This window comes from Copadichromis virginalis, linkage group LG7 (assembly GCF_057382275.1).
Source record: "Copadichromis virginalis isolate Kocher_CV1m ecotype Utaka linkage group LG7, C_Virginalis_male_GT1.1, whole genome shotgun sequence".
Taxonomy (NCBI): Eukaryota; Metazoa; Chordata; class Actinopteri; order Cichliformes; family Cichlidae; genus Copadichromis; species Copadichromis virginalis.
This window is the reverse complement of record NC_140624.1, coordinates 60,155,510-60,177,276: the sequence shown is the minus strand read 5'-3', so window position 1 is coordinate 60,177,276 and position 21,767 is coordinate 60,155,510. Positions and strand designations below refer to the sequence as shown.

Sequence of the window (21,767 nt, the reverse complement as noted above, 5' to 3'; positions counted from 1 at the left end):
AGGAATAATTTTATTATTGAACAACAACCATGTTCTCAATGAACCCAAAAAACTCATTAATATCAAAGCTGAATGTTTTTGGAAGTAGTTTTTAGTTTGTTTTTAGTTTTAGCTATTTTAGGGGGATATCTGTGTGTGCAGGTGACTATTACTGTGCATAATTATTAGGCAACTTAACAAAAAACAAATATATACCCATTTCAATTATTTATTTTTACCAGTGAAACCAATATAACACCTCCACATTCAAAAATATACATTTCTGACATTCAAAAACAAAACAAAAACAAATCAGCGACCAATATAGCCACCTTTCTTTGCAAGGACACTCAAAAGCCTGCCATCCATGGATTCTGTCAGTGTTTTGATCTGTTCACCATCAACATTGCGTGCAGCAGCAACCACAGCCTCCCAGACACTGTTCAGAGAGGTGTACTGTTTTCCCTCCTTGTAAATCTCACATTTGATGATGGACCACAGGTTCTCAATGGGGTTCAGATCAGGTGAACAAGGTGGCCATGTCATTAGTTTTTCTTCTTTTATACCCTTTCTTGCCAGCCACGCTGTGGAGTACTTGGACGCGTGTGATGGAGCATTGTCCTGCATGAAAATCATGTTTTTCTTAAAGGATGCAGACTTCTTCCTGTACCACTGCTTGAAGAAGGTGTCTTCCAGAAACTGGCAGTAGGACTGGGAGTTGAGCTTGACTCCATCCTCAACCCGAAAAGGCCCCACAAGCTCATCTTTGATGATACCAGCCCAAACCAGTACTCCACCTCCACCTTGCTGGCGTCTGAGTCGGACTGGAGCTCTCTGCCCTTTACCAATCCAGCCACGGGCCCATCCATCTGGCCCATCAAGACTCACTCTCATTTCATCAGTCCATAAAACCTTAGAAAAACCAGTCTTGAGATATTTCTTGGCCCAGTCTTGACGTTTCAGCTTGTGTGTCTTGTTCAGTGGTGGTCGTCTTTCAGCCTTTCTTACCTTGGCCATGTCTCTGAGTATTGCACACCTTGTGCTTTTGGGCACTCCAGTGATGTTGCAGCTCTGAAATATGGCCAAACTGGTGGCAAGTGGCATCTTGGCAGCTGCACGCTTGACTTTTCTCAGTTCATGGGCAGTTATTTTGCACCTTGGTTTTTCCACACGCTTCTTGCGACCCTGTTGACTATTTTGAATGAAACGCTTGATTGTTTGATGATCACGCTTCAGAAGCTTTGCAATTTTGAGACTGCTGCATCCCTCTGCAAGATATCTCACTATTTTTGACTTTTCTGAGCCTGTCAAGTCCTTCTTTTGACCCATTTTGCCAAAGAAAAGGACGTTGCCTAATAATTATGCACACCTGATATAGGGTGTTGATGTCATTAGACCACACCCCTTCTCATTACAGAGATGCACATCACCTAATATGCTTAATTGGTAGTAGGCTTTCGAGCCTATACAGCTTGGAGTAAGACAACATGCATGAAGAGGATGATGTGGACAAAATACTCATTTGCCTAATAATTCTGCACTCCCTGTAGAAACACTTGAAGAAGTAGGCTGGAAGCCAACATCAGTTAACACTGGAATGATGATAGTTGATCTAACTGTGGTACAGAAGGTCATCATGAGAGATAGGTCCTGCATTTAGTAACCTTTTACATAACCTCAGTAAATATTTCTTGCCCACAGTTGCTAAACAACTGCAAACAGCTATGCAGCCCACCACATTTCTTTCTTTCCATTTCTGTTTTGTTTTGATTCCCTGCTATAGTTTTTTCTGCCTCAGGCTCTTCATATATCGGATGGAAGAGGGTGATCTCCCAAATCAGAGCCATATCAAATATAAATATCTTGTTTTGACTCTAGTGGTTAGGACTGAAATGCTTTTTTTAATTACATGCATGTAATGTAATATGGTTGCTCTCACCCACGACTCTGACTCATGCTAGTGACAAAACGTCACATAGTTATGTGTAGTTTACTAATCCCACTCATCTCCCAGTTTTCCTTTCTCTCCCCACAGTTACTCTGGAAACAGTGGAGGTGCCGGTCTAGGCGTTCGTCCACCCTCAGATTTCACTCAGGCTGCTGCTGCTGCTGTTGCTGCCGCCGCTGCCACAGCAACTGCCACTGCTACAGCGACTGTTGCAGCAATACAGGAAAAACAGAACCAGGAGCTGAGCTATGGCCAGGTAAAGGTCTCTGAGAAAAATATGTGCATCTCTTTGTGTTAGGGGAGGCATGCAAGAAGAGAAAAGGGAGAAGCTGCACATAGCTTTCATGGTTCAGGTGCAATCATTTGATGTAATTAGCTGATTTTATTTTCCATAAATGATAGTGAGTTGAACATCTGAACTCTGCGTTGGATGTTACCAGATGTTTCTGGTAGTTGCAGCTCTAGTTTCAACTTGTTTGTGTTGATCCTGATTGCCAAATTTTTGACTTTAGCATCCAAGGTTGGACCTGTTACATGTCCCACTCTCTGCCTATAATCTCCTCTGAAGTTATTAATGAAGACACAAAAGCACAAAGAGAGCAGCAGGCAGTGATCATGTGCATCCTCTTTTAGCTTAAACAGACATGTCAATCAAGTATTTGCAATAAATGGCAATAAGTCTTTAACATCACTGTGGAGGAATTTTGGCTCACTCTTCCTTACAGAATTGTTTTAATTCACCTACTGTGGTGTGTTTTTGAAACATTCAGATGTTGACTTGTGTATTTAAGATACGTCTGGTGCATGACTCAAGTGTGTTTGAGCTTCAGGATTTTCTGGTAGAGAGCAGAATTCATGATTACATCAGCTATGGCAAGTCGTGCAGATCCTGAAGCAGTAAAGCAGTCACAGAGAATCACACTACCACCATCATGTTTGACTGTTGGTATGATGTACTTTTTCTGAAATACTGTTTCATGCTGAATGTAATGGGTTGTAAGTCTTCAGAAAAGTTCTGCTTTTGTCTTGGCAATCCACAGAATATTTTCCCCAAATTTCAGGGAACAACGAAGGTACTTTTTTTTTGGCAATGTGAGATGAACCTGACAGTTCTTTTTAGTCAGCAGTGATTTTTACATTGAAACTCTGAGCAAAAATTGCAATCTGTTAATATTTTGTCATTGTTGAATCATCATACCTAACTGAGGCCTGCAGTTTTTTAGATGTTGTTCTGGGTTCTTATGAGACTTGTGTGACTTCTTAATTACACTTGGAGTAATTTTGATAGGCTGAGCAATACTGAGCTTATTTTCCTTAAAAAATACACTTTAAATAAAAAAAAAATGCTATTTTTATTTACTTGGGTTATCTTTGTCTAATATTAAACACTGTTTGATAATCTGAAAAATGTACTGTATCTGAAAGTGTGACAAATATGGGAATAAAACCCAAAACAAAACATCAGGTAGGGGTCTTTTGATCCACAGCACTATATTGATATTGATTAGACTTAAGTTAAATGGGATTCCCATTTTAAGTTACAGGTTGTATTTATTTCAACTACCAAAACTGCGACTGGGCAAAAGTAACTTTCACAGCTCTGAGTTGCTTAATAAATGCAGACCCTGACTCGCTGTGACTGAACTCTGTGAACCGTCAATGCTGTGGAAAAGATCCAGTTAACTTTATAACATTTTTGTTTTTTTCTCCTTTCCTTTTCAGTTGGGCGGAACATCCTCTTACAGCACCCAATTCCTATCTCATGCGGGCCCCCGTGGCCCTCCAGGGATGAACCCTGGCGGGATGATCTCTTCAAGGTCTGGACTTCCACCTTCCACCGGAGGCTTGTATCCTTCTCACCCTGCGCATATTCAGAGGATTCCACATCAAGGAGGCTATCCAGGCGGACAACAAGGACTCAAACGGCCTTTCCATTCCGAGGTCTGTGATCCCACCAAATGTTTGCTCAAACTCAAACTATATTATAGTATATTGTCCTCCATCCATCTATTTTTTTCTGTATATGTTTATCAGGGACTTGGGGTGGGGTGGGGTAGCTACCATATTCTCGCTACCATAGGGCAAGGGTCAGGGTACACCCTGGATTGATCGCCAATCCATCACAGGGCTAACAAAGAGACAACCATTTGCACTCACATTAACACCTGTGGGCAATTTATAGTCACCAGTTTAAAAACATCATTTCACTTCCTATCCCCACTAATTGTCTTTGGACCGTGGGAGGAAGCCAAAGTACCCGGAGAGAACCCACGAAATCATTAGGAGAACATGCAAACTCCACAAAGAAAGGCCCTGGTCAGATGGTGGAGTCAAAATCAGGACCTTCTGTTAGGCAACAGTGCTAACTACCTCTCATCTGTCCTATTTTGGTTTATTCAAAAGGCAGAAAGAATTAGATACTTACTTGATAACTCATGCAATATCATACTTTCCCATTAAATTATGGATTAAACAGCTCTAATTCCACTTTACCGTCTCTGTCTTTTTCCAGGGTTTTTCTGGACCACAGTATGGCTCTGGTGGGATGTCGGGGTACACTAACCAGCCTCTGCAATACCCCTCTGGTTCGCAGCAGAGATGCGCCACCTCACCCTCTTACCTCTCCAGCCGGATGCCTCACGTGGGACACTACTCTGCTGGATCACACAATCCAGCACAGTTTTCCCCTGGAGCTGGACAGCCCAATCCTCCTCAGTATTATAAGGTGACCACAAAACAGAGCCAAGCAGCTTTGGGATGTTTGAGATTAACATAATTTTTAAGGATGTTTGACTATCTTATAAATTCCTAAATAAAACTTGTAATGTACAGAATAAAAGCAGATGCTGAAACTATTTCACCTGGCACAACTATATCTAGAATGTTGGTTATTGGCTGGTAGTTAGATGGTGCCAGTACCTTCTGGGGGGGGTCCTTGGGAATCAGAACTATCTGGTTTTCAGTTAGCCTGGGTCTCTCTCATCAACTAGCAGGTGGTTCATTTGTACTGCCAGATGCTCATGGATCGCAGTCAGCTTCTTCAGCCAGTAGGCTGAATCATGTTGGGGCCTGGTGTTGTCCAGTGCTTCATACTGGAGACCCTTTCTTGGATGTCTGCCATTGTAATGGTTACTGAAACCTGCTCGGGGAGGTTGCTGTGGTCTGCTCTTAGATCCGCTAGCTAGCCGGTGATACATACTAGGGCTGCCACGATTAGTCGACTAGTCACGATTACGTCGACTATTAAAATCGCAGACGACTAATTTAATAGTCGAGGCGTCGTTTGAAGCTTTGTAAGATCCCGAAAGACGCAGGAATAAGTAGTAGGATTTAAGAGTGTAATAACGGACCGAAACAGAAGATGGCAGCACTGCATGTCCAGGGATGCCAGCTGCCGTTAAACCCCGAAGAAGAAGAAGCAGAAGCAGTTAGGGGTGGGTTTTGATTATCAGTTTATCAATTAAAATCGATTCTAGCTTGGATAACGTGATATCGATTCATTAAAATCCTGAATCGATTTTTTCAATATAAATTTATTTTGCCCAAAACGCCAGAATCTCAGGTTAAACCTCACAAAATTTCAACAACCACCAAAAAAGCTAAAACAATAAATGAGAGCAGGTACACGGATTCTGCACAAAGACGTAAACACAAAGCAAGGACCCGCTGACGCATCAGAATCAGCGAGATGTCGCCTTTCTCACCCGACGGCACGGACACAGTCGGGCTGAAAGCCGACAGCTCGCTGATTCAAATGTTTTGGCGGGTCCATGCTTTGTGTTTACGTCCTTTTTGCGCTAGATTCTGAAGCTGTAGGTTTTATCTCTCTCCAAACAATATTGATTGAACCAGCAGCAAAAAAAGATCCAAACTACCCTTCACATAAACATCGTCATGAATTTCCTCTTACTTTTGCTGTTTTGCTTCCACCGAGATAAAATCACACTTCATGCACAGCTTTCTCTCTCTCTCTCTCTCTCTCATAGTACACTTCAAGAACAATTTCCGTCTAAAAATCTTTTTTGTGCATTATTCGCTTGCTTATTACGCACAAGTCTCCTTTTACTTACTTCCGGAAAAAAAAGCCTCATTTCTGTTGTTCAATAGGCTTCTGAACAAATGTAAACTTTTTAAAATTATGCAAAATTGCAAAACGCTTAGCTGTGTCTTTAAAACCTCTATAACTTTGCCCTGCTTCACCTCAGCAGCATCGGGTAATGTTCAGATGTTGATTAATGGTTTTCTTTCGTTTTTGATCTACTGCTGAATGTTTTTATAAAATCGTTTTTCTGTGTTTTATCCTCAGCTACTTTGACACAAAGGCATCTGTGATGCTTACACCTTTGATAAAGTCTTGCAAGTGTCAGCTTTCTTTTTATAGATATAAAAGCATGGAAATGTACTGGTGCATGATCTGAATTATAATATTTCTGAGTGTCTGAGCAAGATTTCCCCGAATCGAATTGAATCGAATCGTGGATTGAATCGATTCGGGACGTTGTGAATCGGAATCGAATCGATTCTAGTAATCAGTGACGATACCCAGACCTAGAAGCAGTGTCCGGTTTCATAGCTGTCCAAATTTAGCGGCTGCATCCTCCTGTGCCCGCATTTGTAGGCCAATTATGTTACAGCGATGCGGTGAAGCCTGTCCAAATTCGAAGACTCCCCCAAATCCGGCCGAAAAATGCGTCCTTCATTTCCCCAGATTTGAAGGATGGGTCGGGTGTATCCTTCGTGGCCCAACCTATCTCAGAATTCATAGCGCAGCCCAGCCAATTCCAGTTTGCAACAATGGCGGCAGCTACTTAGTTTTAATATTGCTCTTATTACTCTTTCTGGGTCACAAAATAAACTTTTAACATATTTTCAGGCGAGAATGTAGCTGTGTAAACGTCAAATATCTGCTCGATTTATCAAGACATCACATATTTGCAAAAGTGCGCCGACGTTTTCGGAGACCCATCGATAGCTAGAGGGTTGAAGGCTCACTAGAGCCGGCGAGAAACGCGAACTCCCGGCACATCATGTTCAAACCCCCCGCCGTTTTACTCTACTCAGGTTGAACATGATATATAAGTCACTCAGATAATTTAAAAATGTTATTGTTTGGCGTGTTTTATTTGTTCCTGAGTAAATTGGTTTGGCTGAGATTAAAGATATAGTTTTTACACAGCTGAATAAATGTCAAACAGAAGTGTGAAATGGTAGAGAATTTACTCCAGTGTCCTGTTACTAGTCCACTATCAAAATAATTGTTTGTGACTGCCCTAGTACATACAATGCATGGTATGGTTTCTCTTGCTCCTCTTTCTTGGGTTTCTGCTCACTGAGCACGTGGTCGGTTATAGCCATCTTCCTGATGTACTCGTGGATGTCTGTTGTCTTATCCTGGACTGTGGTACTGACACTCACTATGCCCTGGTCTCCTTCCTTCCGCTTAGTGTACAGTCTCAGGGTGCTGGACTGGGGTGAAACCCTCCATGCATGGTCAGGAGCTTTCTCGTCTTCATGTCAGTGGCTTCTATCTCCTCTTTTGGCCAGCTTATTATCCCAACAGGGTAACTGATCACGGGCAGCAGGTAGATGTTGATAGCCCAGATCTTGTTCATACCGTTCAGCTATCTCCTCAGGATTTCTCTGACCATCTGTGTAGTTGGTGGTTGCAGCTTTCCTAGCAGCCTGTTTGGTGTCCATTTACCTGTGGGATTTCCAGATATTTGTAGCTGTCTTTAGTGTTTGCAATTTTGCCTTCTGGTAGTACGATCCCCTCAGTTCTGACTACCTTCCCTCTCTTTGTTACCATGTGTCTACACTTCTCCAGTCCTAAAGACATTCCATTGTCCTTCAGTCCAGGTGTGGGGCATCAAGTCATAGGTCTTGTAGTCACAGGTTGGTCAGTCTGGTCTTGCAGTCTAGGGCGAGTGCTTTGTCTACTTGAACCAATTTATTTATTTTTTACAAAACAGAAATGAGAGGACAATTGAAACCACTTGGCTGTTTTTGTTAAAATAACTAACTGAAGTTTATTGAGTTATAAAGATGAACTATTTAGAGTCTAGTTTTGCCTCTATATAACACCAAAGTGGATTTTAAACAAAATTGAAGGTACAAGCATCCAAGCCTGACACCCTGGCGCATGTCCAGGAGGGTCCTGGTCAAGCCGAGCTACAGCTCCTGCGCGCTGTGAGTAAGCAGATTCACGCGATTATGCGTTTTTCCTGTTGCCACTTGTGTTGCCCTTTAATATCATCATAGTCTTTAACTGCACTAACTAAATATCATGTTGAGCAGATGAAATCCCTTGAAGGAGGGACTTGCCTCCATTTGCCTGAAATTGGTAACAAATATACAAAATTTGCAGCCAAAATTTCCCTTTAAATTAAAAAGGCTGGCTTCCTGTTGGGTTTGGGCTATAGTTCCATGAGACTTTTTTCTACAGCTTGAGACATTACATCAGGGTAAATGGTAATGGTAAATGGACTGGTTCTTATATAGCGGTTTTCTACTCTGTCTGAGCACTCAAAGCACTTTGTACAACTAATTCATTCACCCAATCACACCCATTCACGCAAGCATGTCTAAGCTTAAGTGCTAAGTATCTAACATTCATACACATTCACACTCCGATGGATGCATCGGAGAGCAACATGGGGTTAGTATCTTGCCCAAGGATATTTGGCATGCAGACTGGAGCAGCCTGTGATTAAACCACCAACCTTCTGGTTAGTGGCTGATCTGCTCTGCTACCTGAGCTACAGCCACCCCAGGGTGTGCCATTAAATAAAAGTGTTCACACTGAAGTGTCATCAAGGTCTGATGTTTATTTGGATTTGACGTGAATCTGGTGAACCAGTATTTCAAAGTATATTACATGACTTTTCCTGTTCCCACTAGGTGGCACACCAACTTTTGCTGAGATTTGACATATCAATGTGTTCATTTCTGGACTCTCATGACCCCCGAGAAGCTTAGGAGAGACAGTGTTATGTTGGACAATGTGTCTTTGAGTTACAGCAGTTTCGTGCTTCATGGCAAAACATTTAAATTTGCCAAGTTGAAATGATAAAAGTGGTGCCAAAATTTATTATCTTCGATTCAAAATGGTAGACTTCCTGTTGGGTTTAGGGTATCACTCCTAGAGGATTTTATGTGTGTCTACAGATGCTACATGTCTGCCAAATTTCATACATGTACATGAAATACAGCATGTGGGCTCATTTCTTTGCAATTTTTTAGGGGTCACTACAGAGTTATTTTGCTCTGTCCATGTCCCAAAACCAGTAAAATACAGACATTTTCACCAGTTTTGATGCATGTGCAAAATTGAATTCGTTTTTGAGTATGTTTAGGGTTTTAAATATTCTATTCGCTTCACAGAGTAGATAGAGTAGGGCCTTCACAATTTTGTGCTTGGACCCTAATAATTAATACAATGTGAGTGAAGTGCAGACTCTCACCTTTCATCCAAAGGGTTTAACAAAAGAATTGCATTAATTGCAGATGTGTTTTCTCCACATCTTTGTGTCGACATACCTGGGTACTCAATGTCATGTTTGGTTTCTGTGGTCTTCAGTCAGAGCCTTTCAATGGTCAGGGCAGCATGGCAACTGGAGGACCAGGAGGATACAATGCCTTCACACAGGCTGCAGTGAACGGGGTAAGTCCTCCATGCACTCACCCCATGCTGTCAACACTGAACACCTAAGCTCAGTTTCTCTTAGTTTTGTTATACTAAAATTCTATGGCTTCCTATATTTTATGAAGATTTTAATATCTAAAAGTTAGAAGTTTAAGTATTTTTTAATGTTTGAATTTAATTCATGCTGTTTTTGATTCATTCTACTTAGAAGTCGTGATGTTTGGTTGCAGGACTGTGTGAGGATTGTAAAGCAGAAGCTAGTTTTCTACTGCTTACAGTATCTAATGTTCATCATGGGGCATCATATAATTTGATAAGAATTTAGTAGTTTTAATTCCATTATCGATATCACTTTTAGATTTGATTCCTTGTCAGTTCGCATTAGGTTCTCACCAACTCTGATTTAAGAACAACATATGAAAGTCATTACAGTCGTGCAATTATTTGCATGCTGTCAAATTTTTGTGCGTGATGGAGATGTTGCCCCTGTTTGTTATGATCGATGTTGGGGTCGTTACTCCAAAAATTTATTACACATATTACAAAGAGAAATTTTTTTTAAGTTATGCAGTAGTTAGTTAATTACACACTGAAGAAAGTATTTTGTGTCACTACTCATTACATTACTTTCATGGGTCTCTGTAAAATTATCTGAAAATCACTGTCTCATAATTAGCATTTAACAATATGAATCTATAGGCTACAGTCCCACACACTAACATAAATCCCTTTCCTAATGAGGACACATGATTTGTCTCTCAGTATTTACACAAGCTAACAGTATAAAGTAAAGAAGAAAACCAGTACAAAGACGCTTCAAAGCAATCACCGCAGTGATTCTACTGTAGAAACATGAACAGGGAGAAAGGTATTCAGGCTGCAACCTGAATGCTCATGCTTTTGTTGCCTGTTGAAATTCAGCGTCTGGCTGCTGAGGTTAGAATTCAGTCAGCTTTAATATTACTCAGGGTTCTTGACTAGCTTAGCATTAGCATGCTGTCTGTACAGGTATTTACAAAGAGCCGAAGTTCTGTTCTGAAGTGTAATGCAGTTATTTCTGTCCTAGATGCTTTTTGAACTTTTCTAATGCACTTAAGTTAAAGTACTTAAATTAAAGAACAACATGTGCTTAAATTAGATAGGGTTGTGCATGTAGAGAGGTGAAAAATCGATTTAATCCATTTAGTAATAAGGTTGTAACATGACAAAATGTGGAACAAGTGAAGTACCGAAAATACTTTTTAGTTAGGTTTGATGCTCTAAATATTCCTCATCCTCGTCTCTCAGCCAGTTCGGGGTGGGGTGCTTCCTGGGTATCCCACCTCACCAATGGGAGGGAATCCTACCCCTCCAATGACACCGGGGACCTCCATACCTCCCTACCTTTCTCCAGGCCAGGAAACCAAACCCCCCTACCTTACAACAGAAACCAAAGCCAACATCAACACCCAGCAGCCCGTTACAGGTGAGACTCAGCTGCCACAGAGTAAGTACACTGCTAAAGATGATATACAGATGAAGTTTGACTGGAAATAACAAATTACTTGAATTTAGGCTCTGTAGCATTTCCTTAATCTTGTGATGAATGGCACTGAAAACTTGCCTCTACCTCAGCTCTCACAGTGTTAATAACAGAGTAGAAGAATAATTAACAATTGAGAAAACAAACAAACATCAAAATGTTTAATTAAAAATTGATTGAGTCATAAACATTGTATCCACAAAAGAACAACTGATCACAAAAAAAATGTAAATGAGAACACGTGCAGGTCAGAGGTTTTTAGTATTCATCTAAAAAGGTACAGTTACTTTTGTTTCCTTTCAGACTCCTCTCAGGATAAAATTAGGCATAAACAAAAGTGTCTGTTTTATTTGAAAAAATGGGATCACAACCTCGTGCCTCAGTTGTCTGTCAAGGCACCAGATAGACCTTGAATTCACTGATGCATCAGAAACTGCAACTTTTCATTCAAGGTAACCCCAGTGACGACCTGCGTCTGACTTTCCCTGTACGAGATGGTGTAGTATTGGAGCCTTTCAGACTGGAGCACAACCTGGCTGTCAGCAACCACGCCTTCCATCTGCGAGACTCTGTCTACAAAACACTAATGATGAGGTATAAAGACTGACACTGCAGTCACATGACGAGAGCAGAACAAAGTGAGAAACAGTGTTTGGAACAGTTTGAAGCCTGAGCTTTGGCTTACATAGATTACTTGTGCATACACTGACCATGTTTAATATCATCCACCATTGGACCAGGATATGACAGAAAAGAAAAAAATGTTATAGGTTCTTTTTGAAAATATTTGAGGGACACTGTGCTTGACTGTGGTGTGATATGTAAATAAATTGCTCTCTTCCTGAGCAATTTAAAACAGCAGAAAGAAAACAAATGAAGAATGTCTGACAGCCCCACCCAGTCTTTTCCCCTGACAGCTGTTTTGTGTCTCCCTCCACAGGCCAGATTTAGAGCTGCAGTTTAAGTGTTACCACCACGAAGACAGACAAATGAACACTAACTGGCCTGCCTCTGTGCAAGTAAGCATCCATATCTGTTATATATTTGTGGACGTCAATATACACACGTATGTACGTTTGGCTTTTTGTATGGACATTTATTATCAGTGCATTCATATGTCTGTTATTCATAGGTTTAACGATTAGACTAAGCACTAAACTCTGACCCTAAATCGAATTGTTACTTTAAACCTGAAGCCAAGTCTGAACCCTTAAAGAGGCATTTGAATGGATATGAAAGGGGAAACTTTGTGTCATCACACTGATGGTCTAAAACTCAGTGGTCTATAATAGAGATAGCTGGATATGTTTTGTATTTATTGGTTTGGTTTCCTGTGACTAATTATAAACAGTTCTTGAGATAACATTTTGAAGAGGTAACTGTCCCCACATTTCAACTTTAATTACCACCTTTAGAAGGGATCTTCTAAAGGTGGTAATTAATTTGCCAGGATTTTGTTGACGTTTTCTCTTCTTCTCTCTTCTTCATTTTCATCAGGTCAGTGTTAATGCAACTCCTCTGTCCATTGAAAGAGGTGACAACAAAACCTCCCACAAGCCCTTGTATCTAAAGCAAGTGTGTCAGCCAGGGCGCAACACTGTACAGATCACAGTGACAGCATGCTGCTGTGTAAGTTCCTCGATGTGACTGTTTCCTGACTCAGTCACAGAAATGCAGAAAATTTAGTACAGTATGTTACATTGAACTAATGAATTAACCTCATTTTGTACTCCTGTTTGCCCCTCATGTCTCTTTGTCCCCAGTCCCACCTGTTTGTTCTACAGTTGGTGCACCGGCCATCTGTCAGGTCTGTTCTGCAGGGTCTGATGAAGAAGAGACTGCTGCCGGCCGAGCACTGCATTACAAAGAGTGAGTTATCAACCTCATCAGTTATAGCAGGGCCCACTGGTTTCCACTTAACACTGTGCATTCATTCAGTGAAGCCCTGTACAACTTGGTATAGTGTGTATATGTATTTGTATTTTATGCAACACTAGCTGTGAGGTCGCATATTGATTACCAAGGTTCTGTGACTAAGCCTCGAGTTGAACAGTTTTGGTAAATGGACTGGTTCTTATATAGCGCTTTTCTACCCTATCTGAGCACTCAAAGCACTTTATACAAGTAATTCATTCACCCAATCACACAAGCACTTTTTCTAAGCTGTTAGTGCCTATCTAATATTCATACACATTCACACTACGATGGATGCATTAGAGAGCAACATGGGGTTAGTAAGGATAATCGAACCACCAACCTTCCAATCAGTAGATGACCTGCTCTACCGCCTGAGCTACAGCCACCCCAGTTTTACCATAGCCACCTTGGTTTTTTAAAAGTATGCAGGATATGTGAAGAAATAGATTTGAAAAGCAGAGAGACAATTAACACTTATAGTCTAGAGATATGATAATGCTAATCATTGGACACGATAGTTTATGAACCGAATTCCTTATTGTATTCAGTATTGGTGAAAAGTAGCAACTGGCAAATGGACTGGTACTTGCATAGCACTACTGAGTACTCAAAGCACTTTGTACAACATGTCTCATTCAACATTCATACAAGCACTTTTTTCTGTCTAAGTGCTTTCTATCGAACATTCATACTCTGGTGGATGCATCAAATAGCAGCTTTGGGATTAGCAGCTTCCCCAAGGATATCTGGCATGCAAACTATCATAGTCAGGGATCAAACCACAAAGCGTTTGATTAGTAAATGACCCATTCTACCTTCTAAGTTACAGAGAATACAAAATGAAGAATGAAGGAGCTAACTTTGTAGACTTCCAGTTGTGAAAAATAAAATTCACCATTGAAAGAAAACTGATTTGGGGATTTATTGAAAGAAACTTTGCAAGGGGATCAGTACAGGACAAACAGTCTTCACACCAGCATTGATACAGAAAAATCTTTGTCTATTTCGGCTGTAGAGTTTTCTCCTCAAAGGAGTACTAGGAGCACTCGGGTAGTCATCTTTTTCTTTTTTATGGTCATTTTGTTTCAGTAAAAAGAAACTTCAGCAGTGGCACCATTCCTGGAACCCCTGGTCTGAATGGGGAGGATGGAGTGGAGCAGACGGCTATTAAAGTTTCTCTCAAATGCCCCATCACATTCAAACGAATCCAGCTGCCAGCCAGAGGCCATGACTGCAGGCACATACAGGTAAGGTCATGTGTGCACTTATTACTTACACCTCCAGATAAATTCGGTGGAGTTCTTTCAATGTGGAAATCTTTGATCTTTTTTTTATAGTGTTTCGATCTGGAGTCCTATTTGCAGCTAAACTGTGAAAGAGGGACCTGGCGATGCCCTGTTTGCAAGTAAGTGCATTAACAATGACTTGTTGCCCTTTTTTCATAATCAGTAATCAGCATAAAGTTTTCACCAGCTGTTTGCTCCTCTTGTTCACAGTAAAACAGCTTTGCTAGAAGGACTGGAGGTTGACCAATATATGCTTGGGATTCTTGTCTATATCCAAAAGTAAGTGTTGTTACTGTAAATAGTTACTTAACCAGTGGTATTTCCATACCACTGGGTCATGATACTCACCCCCCAAGCAGTCATGGCAGATGCTTGCTACTCCCCCAGCCTGGTTCTGCCAGAGCTTTCTTCCTGTTAAAAGGGAGTTTTTCCTTCCCACTGTCACCAAGTGCTTGCTCCAAGGTGGTAGTTTGATTGTTGGTGCTTTCTCTTTATGTCTCTACAGTCTTTACAATATAAAGTACCTGAGACGACTACCGTTGATATATACAAGTAAAATGACATTGAATTTAATTGATATACTCACTTCTGTACTGCTGTCATTTTTAACAAAAAATAAAGTAATTCTTTATTTGCCATAATCCTGAAAAATGATAAACTGCTATCTAAAGAGCTTGCCAATTTTCAGTTCACTACAAAGAACAAGGTTCACAATAATGCTATACACACACACACACACACACACACACACACACACAACAAAAATGTTGAGTCACCTTTTATTTCTTTATATTTTGCTTCCAATTCTTTTAAAATCTTTTAAAGTTTTGCTTTTTCACATACTTTTTGCCCAGTCTTTACTTGACCATTTTCAGAGGACTATTTTTTGTTCGGTGAACAACTTAGCTCTGACCTTTTGAATCATTCAAGCGTAAAAAAGGCACCCAACTCATGAAATGAACTAGTCTTGTCGCTACACATAACAGAAAACTAAGCCAAGAACCAGTTTTAAATAGTATTTTTAGGTACTTTAATAGCAGACCATTGCAAACACACTTAATTAGTTCACATTTTAGTTGAATTTATGAGAAATGACAAAGATAACATAGTTTGAAAGACATAAAATAGTTTTTTTTTTCACCAACAATAGGATTCCAAAAGCGCTATTAGCAAAAATAGCTATTATTGGCATTTCTTAACATGCTGTGTGGTGTGTCCTTAAAAAACATGAGGAAACAGAACAAGTGGAGGACAACAAGTGATGGATCTAAACAGGAGCATTAGTTTCCATTCATCACTCCAGTGTTGTTAATTGGGAATCATCAGATGGTTTGGGTTCTCTCTTTAATATTGGAAGCTCATCATAGTATAAAATGCCTTAAAATGACTGTTGCTGGGAACTGGTGCTATATAAGTAAAACTGCATTTAATGAATTATGGACACATGATATTAGAAATGGACAGAATTTGATAAAAGCTCCACATTTTATTTATTTTTGTTATTTAATGTCCTCAATTTTCATGTCTCACCCTTCCCTCCCTTCCTCAGTTCAGACTATGAGGAGATCACTATTGACCCAGTATGTGGTTGGAGGCCGGTGCCTGTTAAACCTGACCTTCACATAAAAGAGGAGCCTGATGGACCAGTCCTCAAACGCTGTCGCACAGTCAGTCCAAGTCACATGGTCTTACCAAATGTGATGGAAATGATTGCTGCTCTGGGCCCAGCATCATCCCCCTACCAAAGTCTGAATGCAGGAGGCAGGAACACCCCAGAGTACAGTCGGCCAGGTATGAAAGAGGACTTTTTTTTGTTGTTGTTATAATTTGAAGAGAGGCGGTTATAATTAACATACATAAAATATAATGAGATTTTTTTGTTACAGTTTAAGTCTGATTCCATTTTATTCACATTCCCTAACCCACCTAACCTCCAAGATCAAAATGTAAAAAATAATTACGGAATACTTCTTGGAGAAGTATTCCGTAATTAGTATCTAATTACGATTTTCAAGTAGCTTGACCAACACTGGTTGTCAGTATTTCCACTGCTGCACAGCAAACAGCAACTGTTGTTAAGAGCAAACTTTATTTTCGAAATTATAAACAGATACATTTTAAAACAACACTTAAGTTGCTGCCATGGTGTAACTCTGTTTAATGCAATAACCTCCATTAAAGTGACCAGTCACTTTAGGACCCCTCTTCCTTTGGGCTCCGCATCCAGACAGTGAAAAGTCTGATTTGAGCGAGCAGCTTTTAGCGCAAAAGCTACCCACAAGAGTGTGAAGCTGCACCCATACACACAAAGCAGACTCACGTGTGCAAAGGCTTCTTTGTGCGTGTAGCTGCTAAGTTCTATTCACACAGGATGTTGAATTTGCACACAAGGAATTTAATTGCGCGAGTGGCAATGAATACCTGCACCATGAAATGAAATTACCTTCTCAGATTACTAGGAGGCTGAGTAGCACTGGCGGCTGCCTGCATGTTTGATTTTAGTGTCACGGTTTCCTCATTAGATTTGTGTTATGCTTTTTTACATTTTTCCAGCCTTAATAATTGGCTCGTTTTCTGCCTACTTATGATATAGCATTCTTGGTCCTCACTCATTAGTCTGTATCATTTACAAATTGTGACAGTTATCTATTATCACGATACCAAGGAGGAAAGATATCAGCCAGCAATGATTTTAAGGTAGCAATTGTTGCTATCTGTCTGTCCGTCCGTCCGTCTGTCTCTCTCTCTCTTTCTTTCTCAGAAGGGTTAAAAGGCCTTTTCCAGACAATTTGAAGCTTTTCCCCAGTAGAAAACAGACAGTTTGCCATCTTTCCAGGAGTGATCGTTCCAACAAATTTCCCCCAAAAAGCCAAGGTCATACAATGCTCAGAGAAATGGCACCATGCCCAAGAGCTACATCTGAGATACTACAGAGCAGAGTTAGCATGTTAACGTTTATGACAATCAGATTAGAAAAACACTGCACAAGTACAGAAAGCCTCATCTCACTAAAAAGAGCATGGCAACACTACTTCACTTTCCAAATTTGCATTTGAACAAACCATGAGACTTCTGGAACAATGTCCTGTGGACAACAAGACCAAAGTTGAGACCTTAAAAAAACTGTGCATAAAGACATGCCCACAAACTTCAATTAACCGATGCAACACTGTTAGAAAGTGTGGATTGATCCCTGGATACTCCCACCTACATGTCAACCTATACTTGAATAAGATACTGAACCCATGTTGCCCAGATACATGTTTAAAAAAGTGCTTTGAGTGCTCAGTACAAAAGCCCTACATACTGTACATACCATGACTGTAACTGTATTAAAAAAAAAAAATTATAAAATGATAAATAACAATAACTAATATGCTCCCTCAATCAAATAAGGTCTGTTTAGTACTCTGTTAAGTCAAATGAGTTAAGGTAGCAGCTTATGTGTCTTCATTTATTTTTACTGATGTAAAAACACAAAATTACTTGATGTGAAACACTTTCCCAAATTCACTTTACCACACCGGTCCATTATCATACCAGTAATCCATACCCTGTGGTTTAAGGGATTATTATAGGGATTACACTGCTAAAGAGCTGTATACCAAAAAAGCTGTCTTAAATAGCCATTTCATGTCAAGATTTTTTTTTGGTTGAGATTTTAAATAGGTCTTAAGAAAAACGTAATTTTGATTTCTAAAATGGTTTAAGAGCCCTGATCTGATGTGGAACCACTGATTCTAATCAGATGGATTTAAAAGCCTGACAAATGTATTGCTGGATCTACTTTTTTCGGTGCAACTTTCTTTGACAGCTTTTTTTTTTCTTTAATTGATACCATTTTAAAGAGGACTGTTTGCTTGGTCAGAAATGCCCAGAAAATGAAGTTTCCATGGTTTCCATGCTATCCCCACTTGTAACTCATGATATATATTGTGCATCATTGCAGAAACTATAGACAAGCATAGAAGATAGATGTGAGGTGACCTAAGTAATATTACAAGCACTGCAATAAAGATATGCTCTTTGACTCTTCAGCAGGAAGTTTTCTCTCTCCACTGTTGCCTTGAGTACTATTATGCAACAGGGAAAAAAAGTATCTACTGGCCCATTTTTATTTGCTCAATGGAAATAATGTTTGCTATTATTTTTGTTGTAGGGAATCAGGGATTCTCCAACCAGCCAGGATTTACAGATTTCCCCAACACTCCTGGGACCCCAATACTAGGAGAGTATGCACCTTCTGGACCACCACCTCCACTCCCTTATCAGTCTGAGCAGGTTGGATATCTTTAATACCCAATTAATATATATGTAAATAAACGGGCAGGAAAAAAGAGGGACCTTATGGCCACAGCAATGAGAATTAGGGTCAGTTTCCTCAGGTATTTTCCTTTGATGCTAAGTAGACTTCAGCGATAAACAAGAATAAATGCACCACAGTCAAAGGCTTCTTATATACTGTACTGTTGTTTATGTAACCCTAATTGATGCAGTCCATTACTTGAAGAAGCACACATAGTAGTTTATCTTAGGGCTAGCTACTAGAAGCTACTGGAAGTCTGACTTCTTGTTTCAAATTATTTTGTCTGTTATGTTTTCTCAACTGAAAACCTCTATCTCAGAGATTCCTGCTCTTAAATCCAAACTTTTTAAAAAACATTTAAATCTTCAACGTAATGTTAAGTCTTATGTGTGATTTGGCGCATCTCAAATAAATAAATAAATGAATAATCCAAAAAGTAGCTATATTAATGCTGAAACAAGGTTAAAATATTCCCTCCAAACAAAACGTATAAATTCTAAATGTGCAAATCAGTCCGTGCATGATTACATTGCTCTGCCTGTTAAAAAGTCACTTGCACAAATCTATCGCCTGTCGTCATTTACTGGATTGACGATTGGAAAAATTTTACGTCGCCCAACCTTAATGTCCATGGGGGAGAGCTTTATCAACAGGAAAAGCTATATAAGATATAAAAATACAGTTAAAAGTCCAAGCTTGATACCCTCCTTTAGATTTTCTAAAGCTGTTCAGTGGGGGAGATTTGAGTCTTTGTCAGGCCAGTTCTGACCCTGGGCCTTATGTTTGACGCTCCTGATTTAGATTATGAACGGAGTAAACGGCTAACCTAACCAATGAGTGCTGTAATAGGATGTTACTGAGTGGATATTGTGCACTGTTTTTTCTCACCCACACCGTTTGGCAGTGACCCCACTTCTCCAAAAGTTGATTCTGTTCATCTGGACGTAGCGTTTTGTGGGAGAAACGTTTCATCACACATCCAAGTGACTTCTTCAGTCTCAGCTGACTGCAGGTTTCCCCAATCTTATAAACAGTACATTTGCATAATGACTGAAACCAGCCAACTGAAGGAACAATGGGCTGGGAGGTCAGTTCCTTTATCATAATTATGCAAATTCTCATGACCATTTATCAACAACCACTGATCAATGGCCACGAGTACCATTCACAGAGAGTCGGGGAATGGCTGCAATCACAGCATTGTAAAATGGCGAAAGATGTACCCTTAGGCCCCATCCTCAATTCAGAGATGGTCTTGTTTTGCAAAGGGCAGCCCATCAGAAATAATGTGGGCTTATGTGGGAGCATGGCCTTAATGGGCTAAAATGGCTTTTTTTCACATAGAGGATGAACTGAGGTCTGCACCAAGCCCCAATATAAGATAGATGAGGATTATTATTAACTGTTAAGTAAGCAGAACTGTTATGGTAAATTTAAGTATATAAAGTCTTTTATGGTCTCTTAGAGCTCCTGGGTAACACACTGTTCTCTCACTGCCTCATTAAAAGTGAGAAAAAAAAGAGTGTTTTGTAAAAGTTTAATGTTCTTTATTTTTGGAGAGCAGTTTTCTGATTTTAGACTTCAAAATAATGCACACCTTTCATGGTCATGAAAGTGCTTGGCAAAATAGACAAAATGTAAAGTTTCCCCCTAATATTTTAAAAGTTATCAATTAGCTTTAAGAGTGTTTGCCTTTTGATTGGTTAGTTATTTGTTTTGGTTTGAATCATTTGGCATCCAGCTTATAATCATGCTTCTCTGCGCTTGGCTGTCATCAACAACATGTTTGCTCACACTTACAGTCATCGGCCACTAAAACAAATCCTGTCACATGCAGCTGCTTCGTTATTGTATTATTTGTGGTGAATAATGTTGTCCATGTGATACTGTAAAATAAGCATTCCCTTCTTGTTTCCTTTTTTATTTTATTTTTCCTGTCAGACGGCTCATTCTGGACAAATTGACCACTCTCATAACATCCTCCAGCAGCATGGCTCAGGTGTGCACAGTAACCCGAGTCTGTGTGACACTAGCAGCCCTCTGCCACAGCGGAGCACCAATACCCAGAATACCCTCGGACAGAGCGAAGGCACCTTTGGTCTGAGCGGCCCGGGACTGCCTGTAGGAGAGGGGACAGATCATACGCTAGATGTGAGTAGAGGCCTGTTGATGTCGTACTAAATTTTCAGTTTAAAAAAAAAAAAAAAAAGAATAGTAAAGAAATCATAAAAACGTATAAACATAGTGTAGCAAAACATTTCCCATAAAGGAACAGAAATATGAACATGATCCACAGAAAGAGTGGGGTAAACAAGAAGTTTAGTTCTTGTTTGTGTATATAAAGATTTGAATACAGTTTTAATAAGATTGCTGTATCTCAAACTTTCAGTGTTTATTTAATTTTAAAAACATTTTAAGTGTCTATTTTTTTTCCTTAATTATCTGTCATCAAGCTTCTTCCTGAGCTGACCAACCCAGATGAGCTGCTGTCCTATCTGGGCCCTCCGGACCTTCCCAACAACAGCAGTGATGATCTGCTTTCTCTGTTCGAGAACAACTGAGTCAAACTTCCATTCCAACCTCTTTCTCTCTTTGCTGTAGCTCGGCTCAGTTTTCACCAACTTCTTTGTGTGTGTTATGTTGTTTTTTGTGTATCAGTTGCTCTGAAGTGTCCTGCTGCTGAAATTCTTTGAGTACAGTGTTAAGGTGTACGTAGGAACACTCTCGAAATGTGAACACTATTATGAGTTTGAAGAATGCAACAGTACACAGGCATTGACTCTACAGACCAGCATTTGAAACTATAGCACAAATCACTGGCTGGAGTATTTTGTATTTAATGATTAAATTGTTTTTTGTTTGGTTTTTTTTATTGGTGTACATTCATAAAGGAGTTCCCAAAATTTGACTGGGGATTTTCATACATTAACATACACTTCTGCACATCGTGAGTGCTGCAAATTGTCTGCAGATCATTGTATTGTAACTTGTCCACATGTTAAGTATGATAATGGAAACAAAAAGTTTCATGCAAGAATATTTTTGTATTCTTGCCTTAAAATTAGGGTTTTCTGTAAGGTTATTATTGGCTTATTTTTAATGCCAACTCAGCTTAAAAAACATATATATTTATTTATATATATACAATTAATTTGAATTTCCTTCCA

General features: G+C 39.8%; 1 protein-coding gene across 7 annotated transcripts in view; it reads left to right on the top strand.

Annotated features, from left to right (window-relative positions):
* LOC146706389 (zinc finger MIZ domain-containing protein 2-like) overlaps positions 1 to 21,508 on the top strand; it is a 32,075-nt gene extending 10,567 nt beyond the window's left edge. For all 7 annotated transcript variants that reach the window (XM_085464542.1, XM_085464547.1, XM_085464544.1 and 4 more), the window contains 16 exons: positions 2,015 to 2,183; positions 3,650 to 3,868; positions 4,440 to 4,652; positions 9,504 to 9,587; positions 10,857 to 11,034; positions 11,544 to 11,685; positions 12,032 to 12,110; positions 12,589 to 12,720; positions 12,855 to 12,960; positions 14,098 to 14,255; positions 14,346 to 14,413; positions 14,505 to 14,573; positions 15,844 to 16,085; positions 18,454 to 18,575; positions 20,542 to 20,751; positions 21,054 to 21,508. In XM_085464542.1, the coding sequence (XP_085320668.1) occupies positions 2,015 to 2,183; positions 3,650 to 3,868; positions 4,440 to 4,652; positions 9,504 to 9,587; positions 10,857 to 11,034; positions 11,544 to 11,685; positions 12,032 to 12,110; positions 12,589 to 12,720; positions 12,855 to 12,960; positions 14,098 to 14,255; positions 14,346 to 14,413; positions 14,505 to 14,573; positions 15,844 to 16,085; positions 18,454 to 18,575; positions 20,542 to 20,751; positions 21,054 to 21,161 (2,299 nt within the window). In that variant the 3' untranslated portion in view covers positions 21,162 to 21,508. The remainder of the gene's footprint in view (positions 1 to 2,014; positions 2,184 to 3,649; positions 3,869 to 4,439; positions 4,653 to 9,503; positions 9,588 to 10,856; positions 11,035 to 11,543; positions 11,686 to 12,031; positions 12,111 to 12,588; positions 12,721 to 12,854; positions 12,961 to 14,097; positions 14,256 to 14,345; positions 14,414 to 14,504; positions 14,574 to 15,843; positions 16,086 to 18,453; positions 18,576 to 20,541; positions 20,752 to 21,053) is intronic.
* The last annotated feature ends 259 nt before the right edge of the window (positions 21,509 to 21,767 follow it).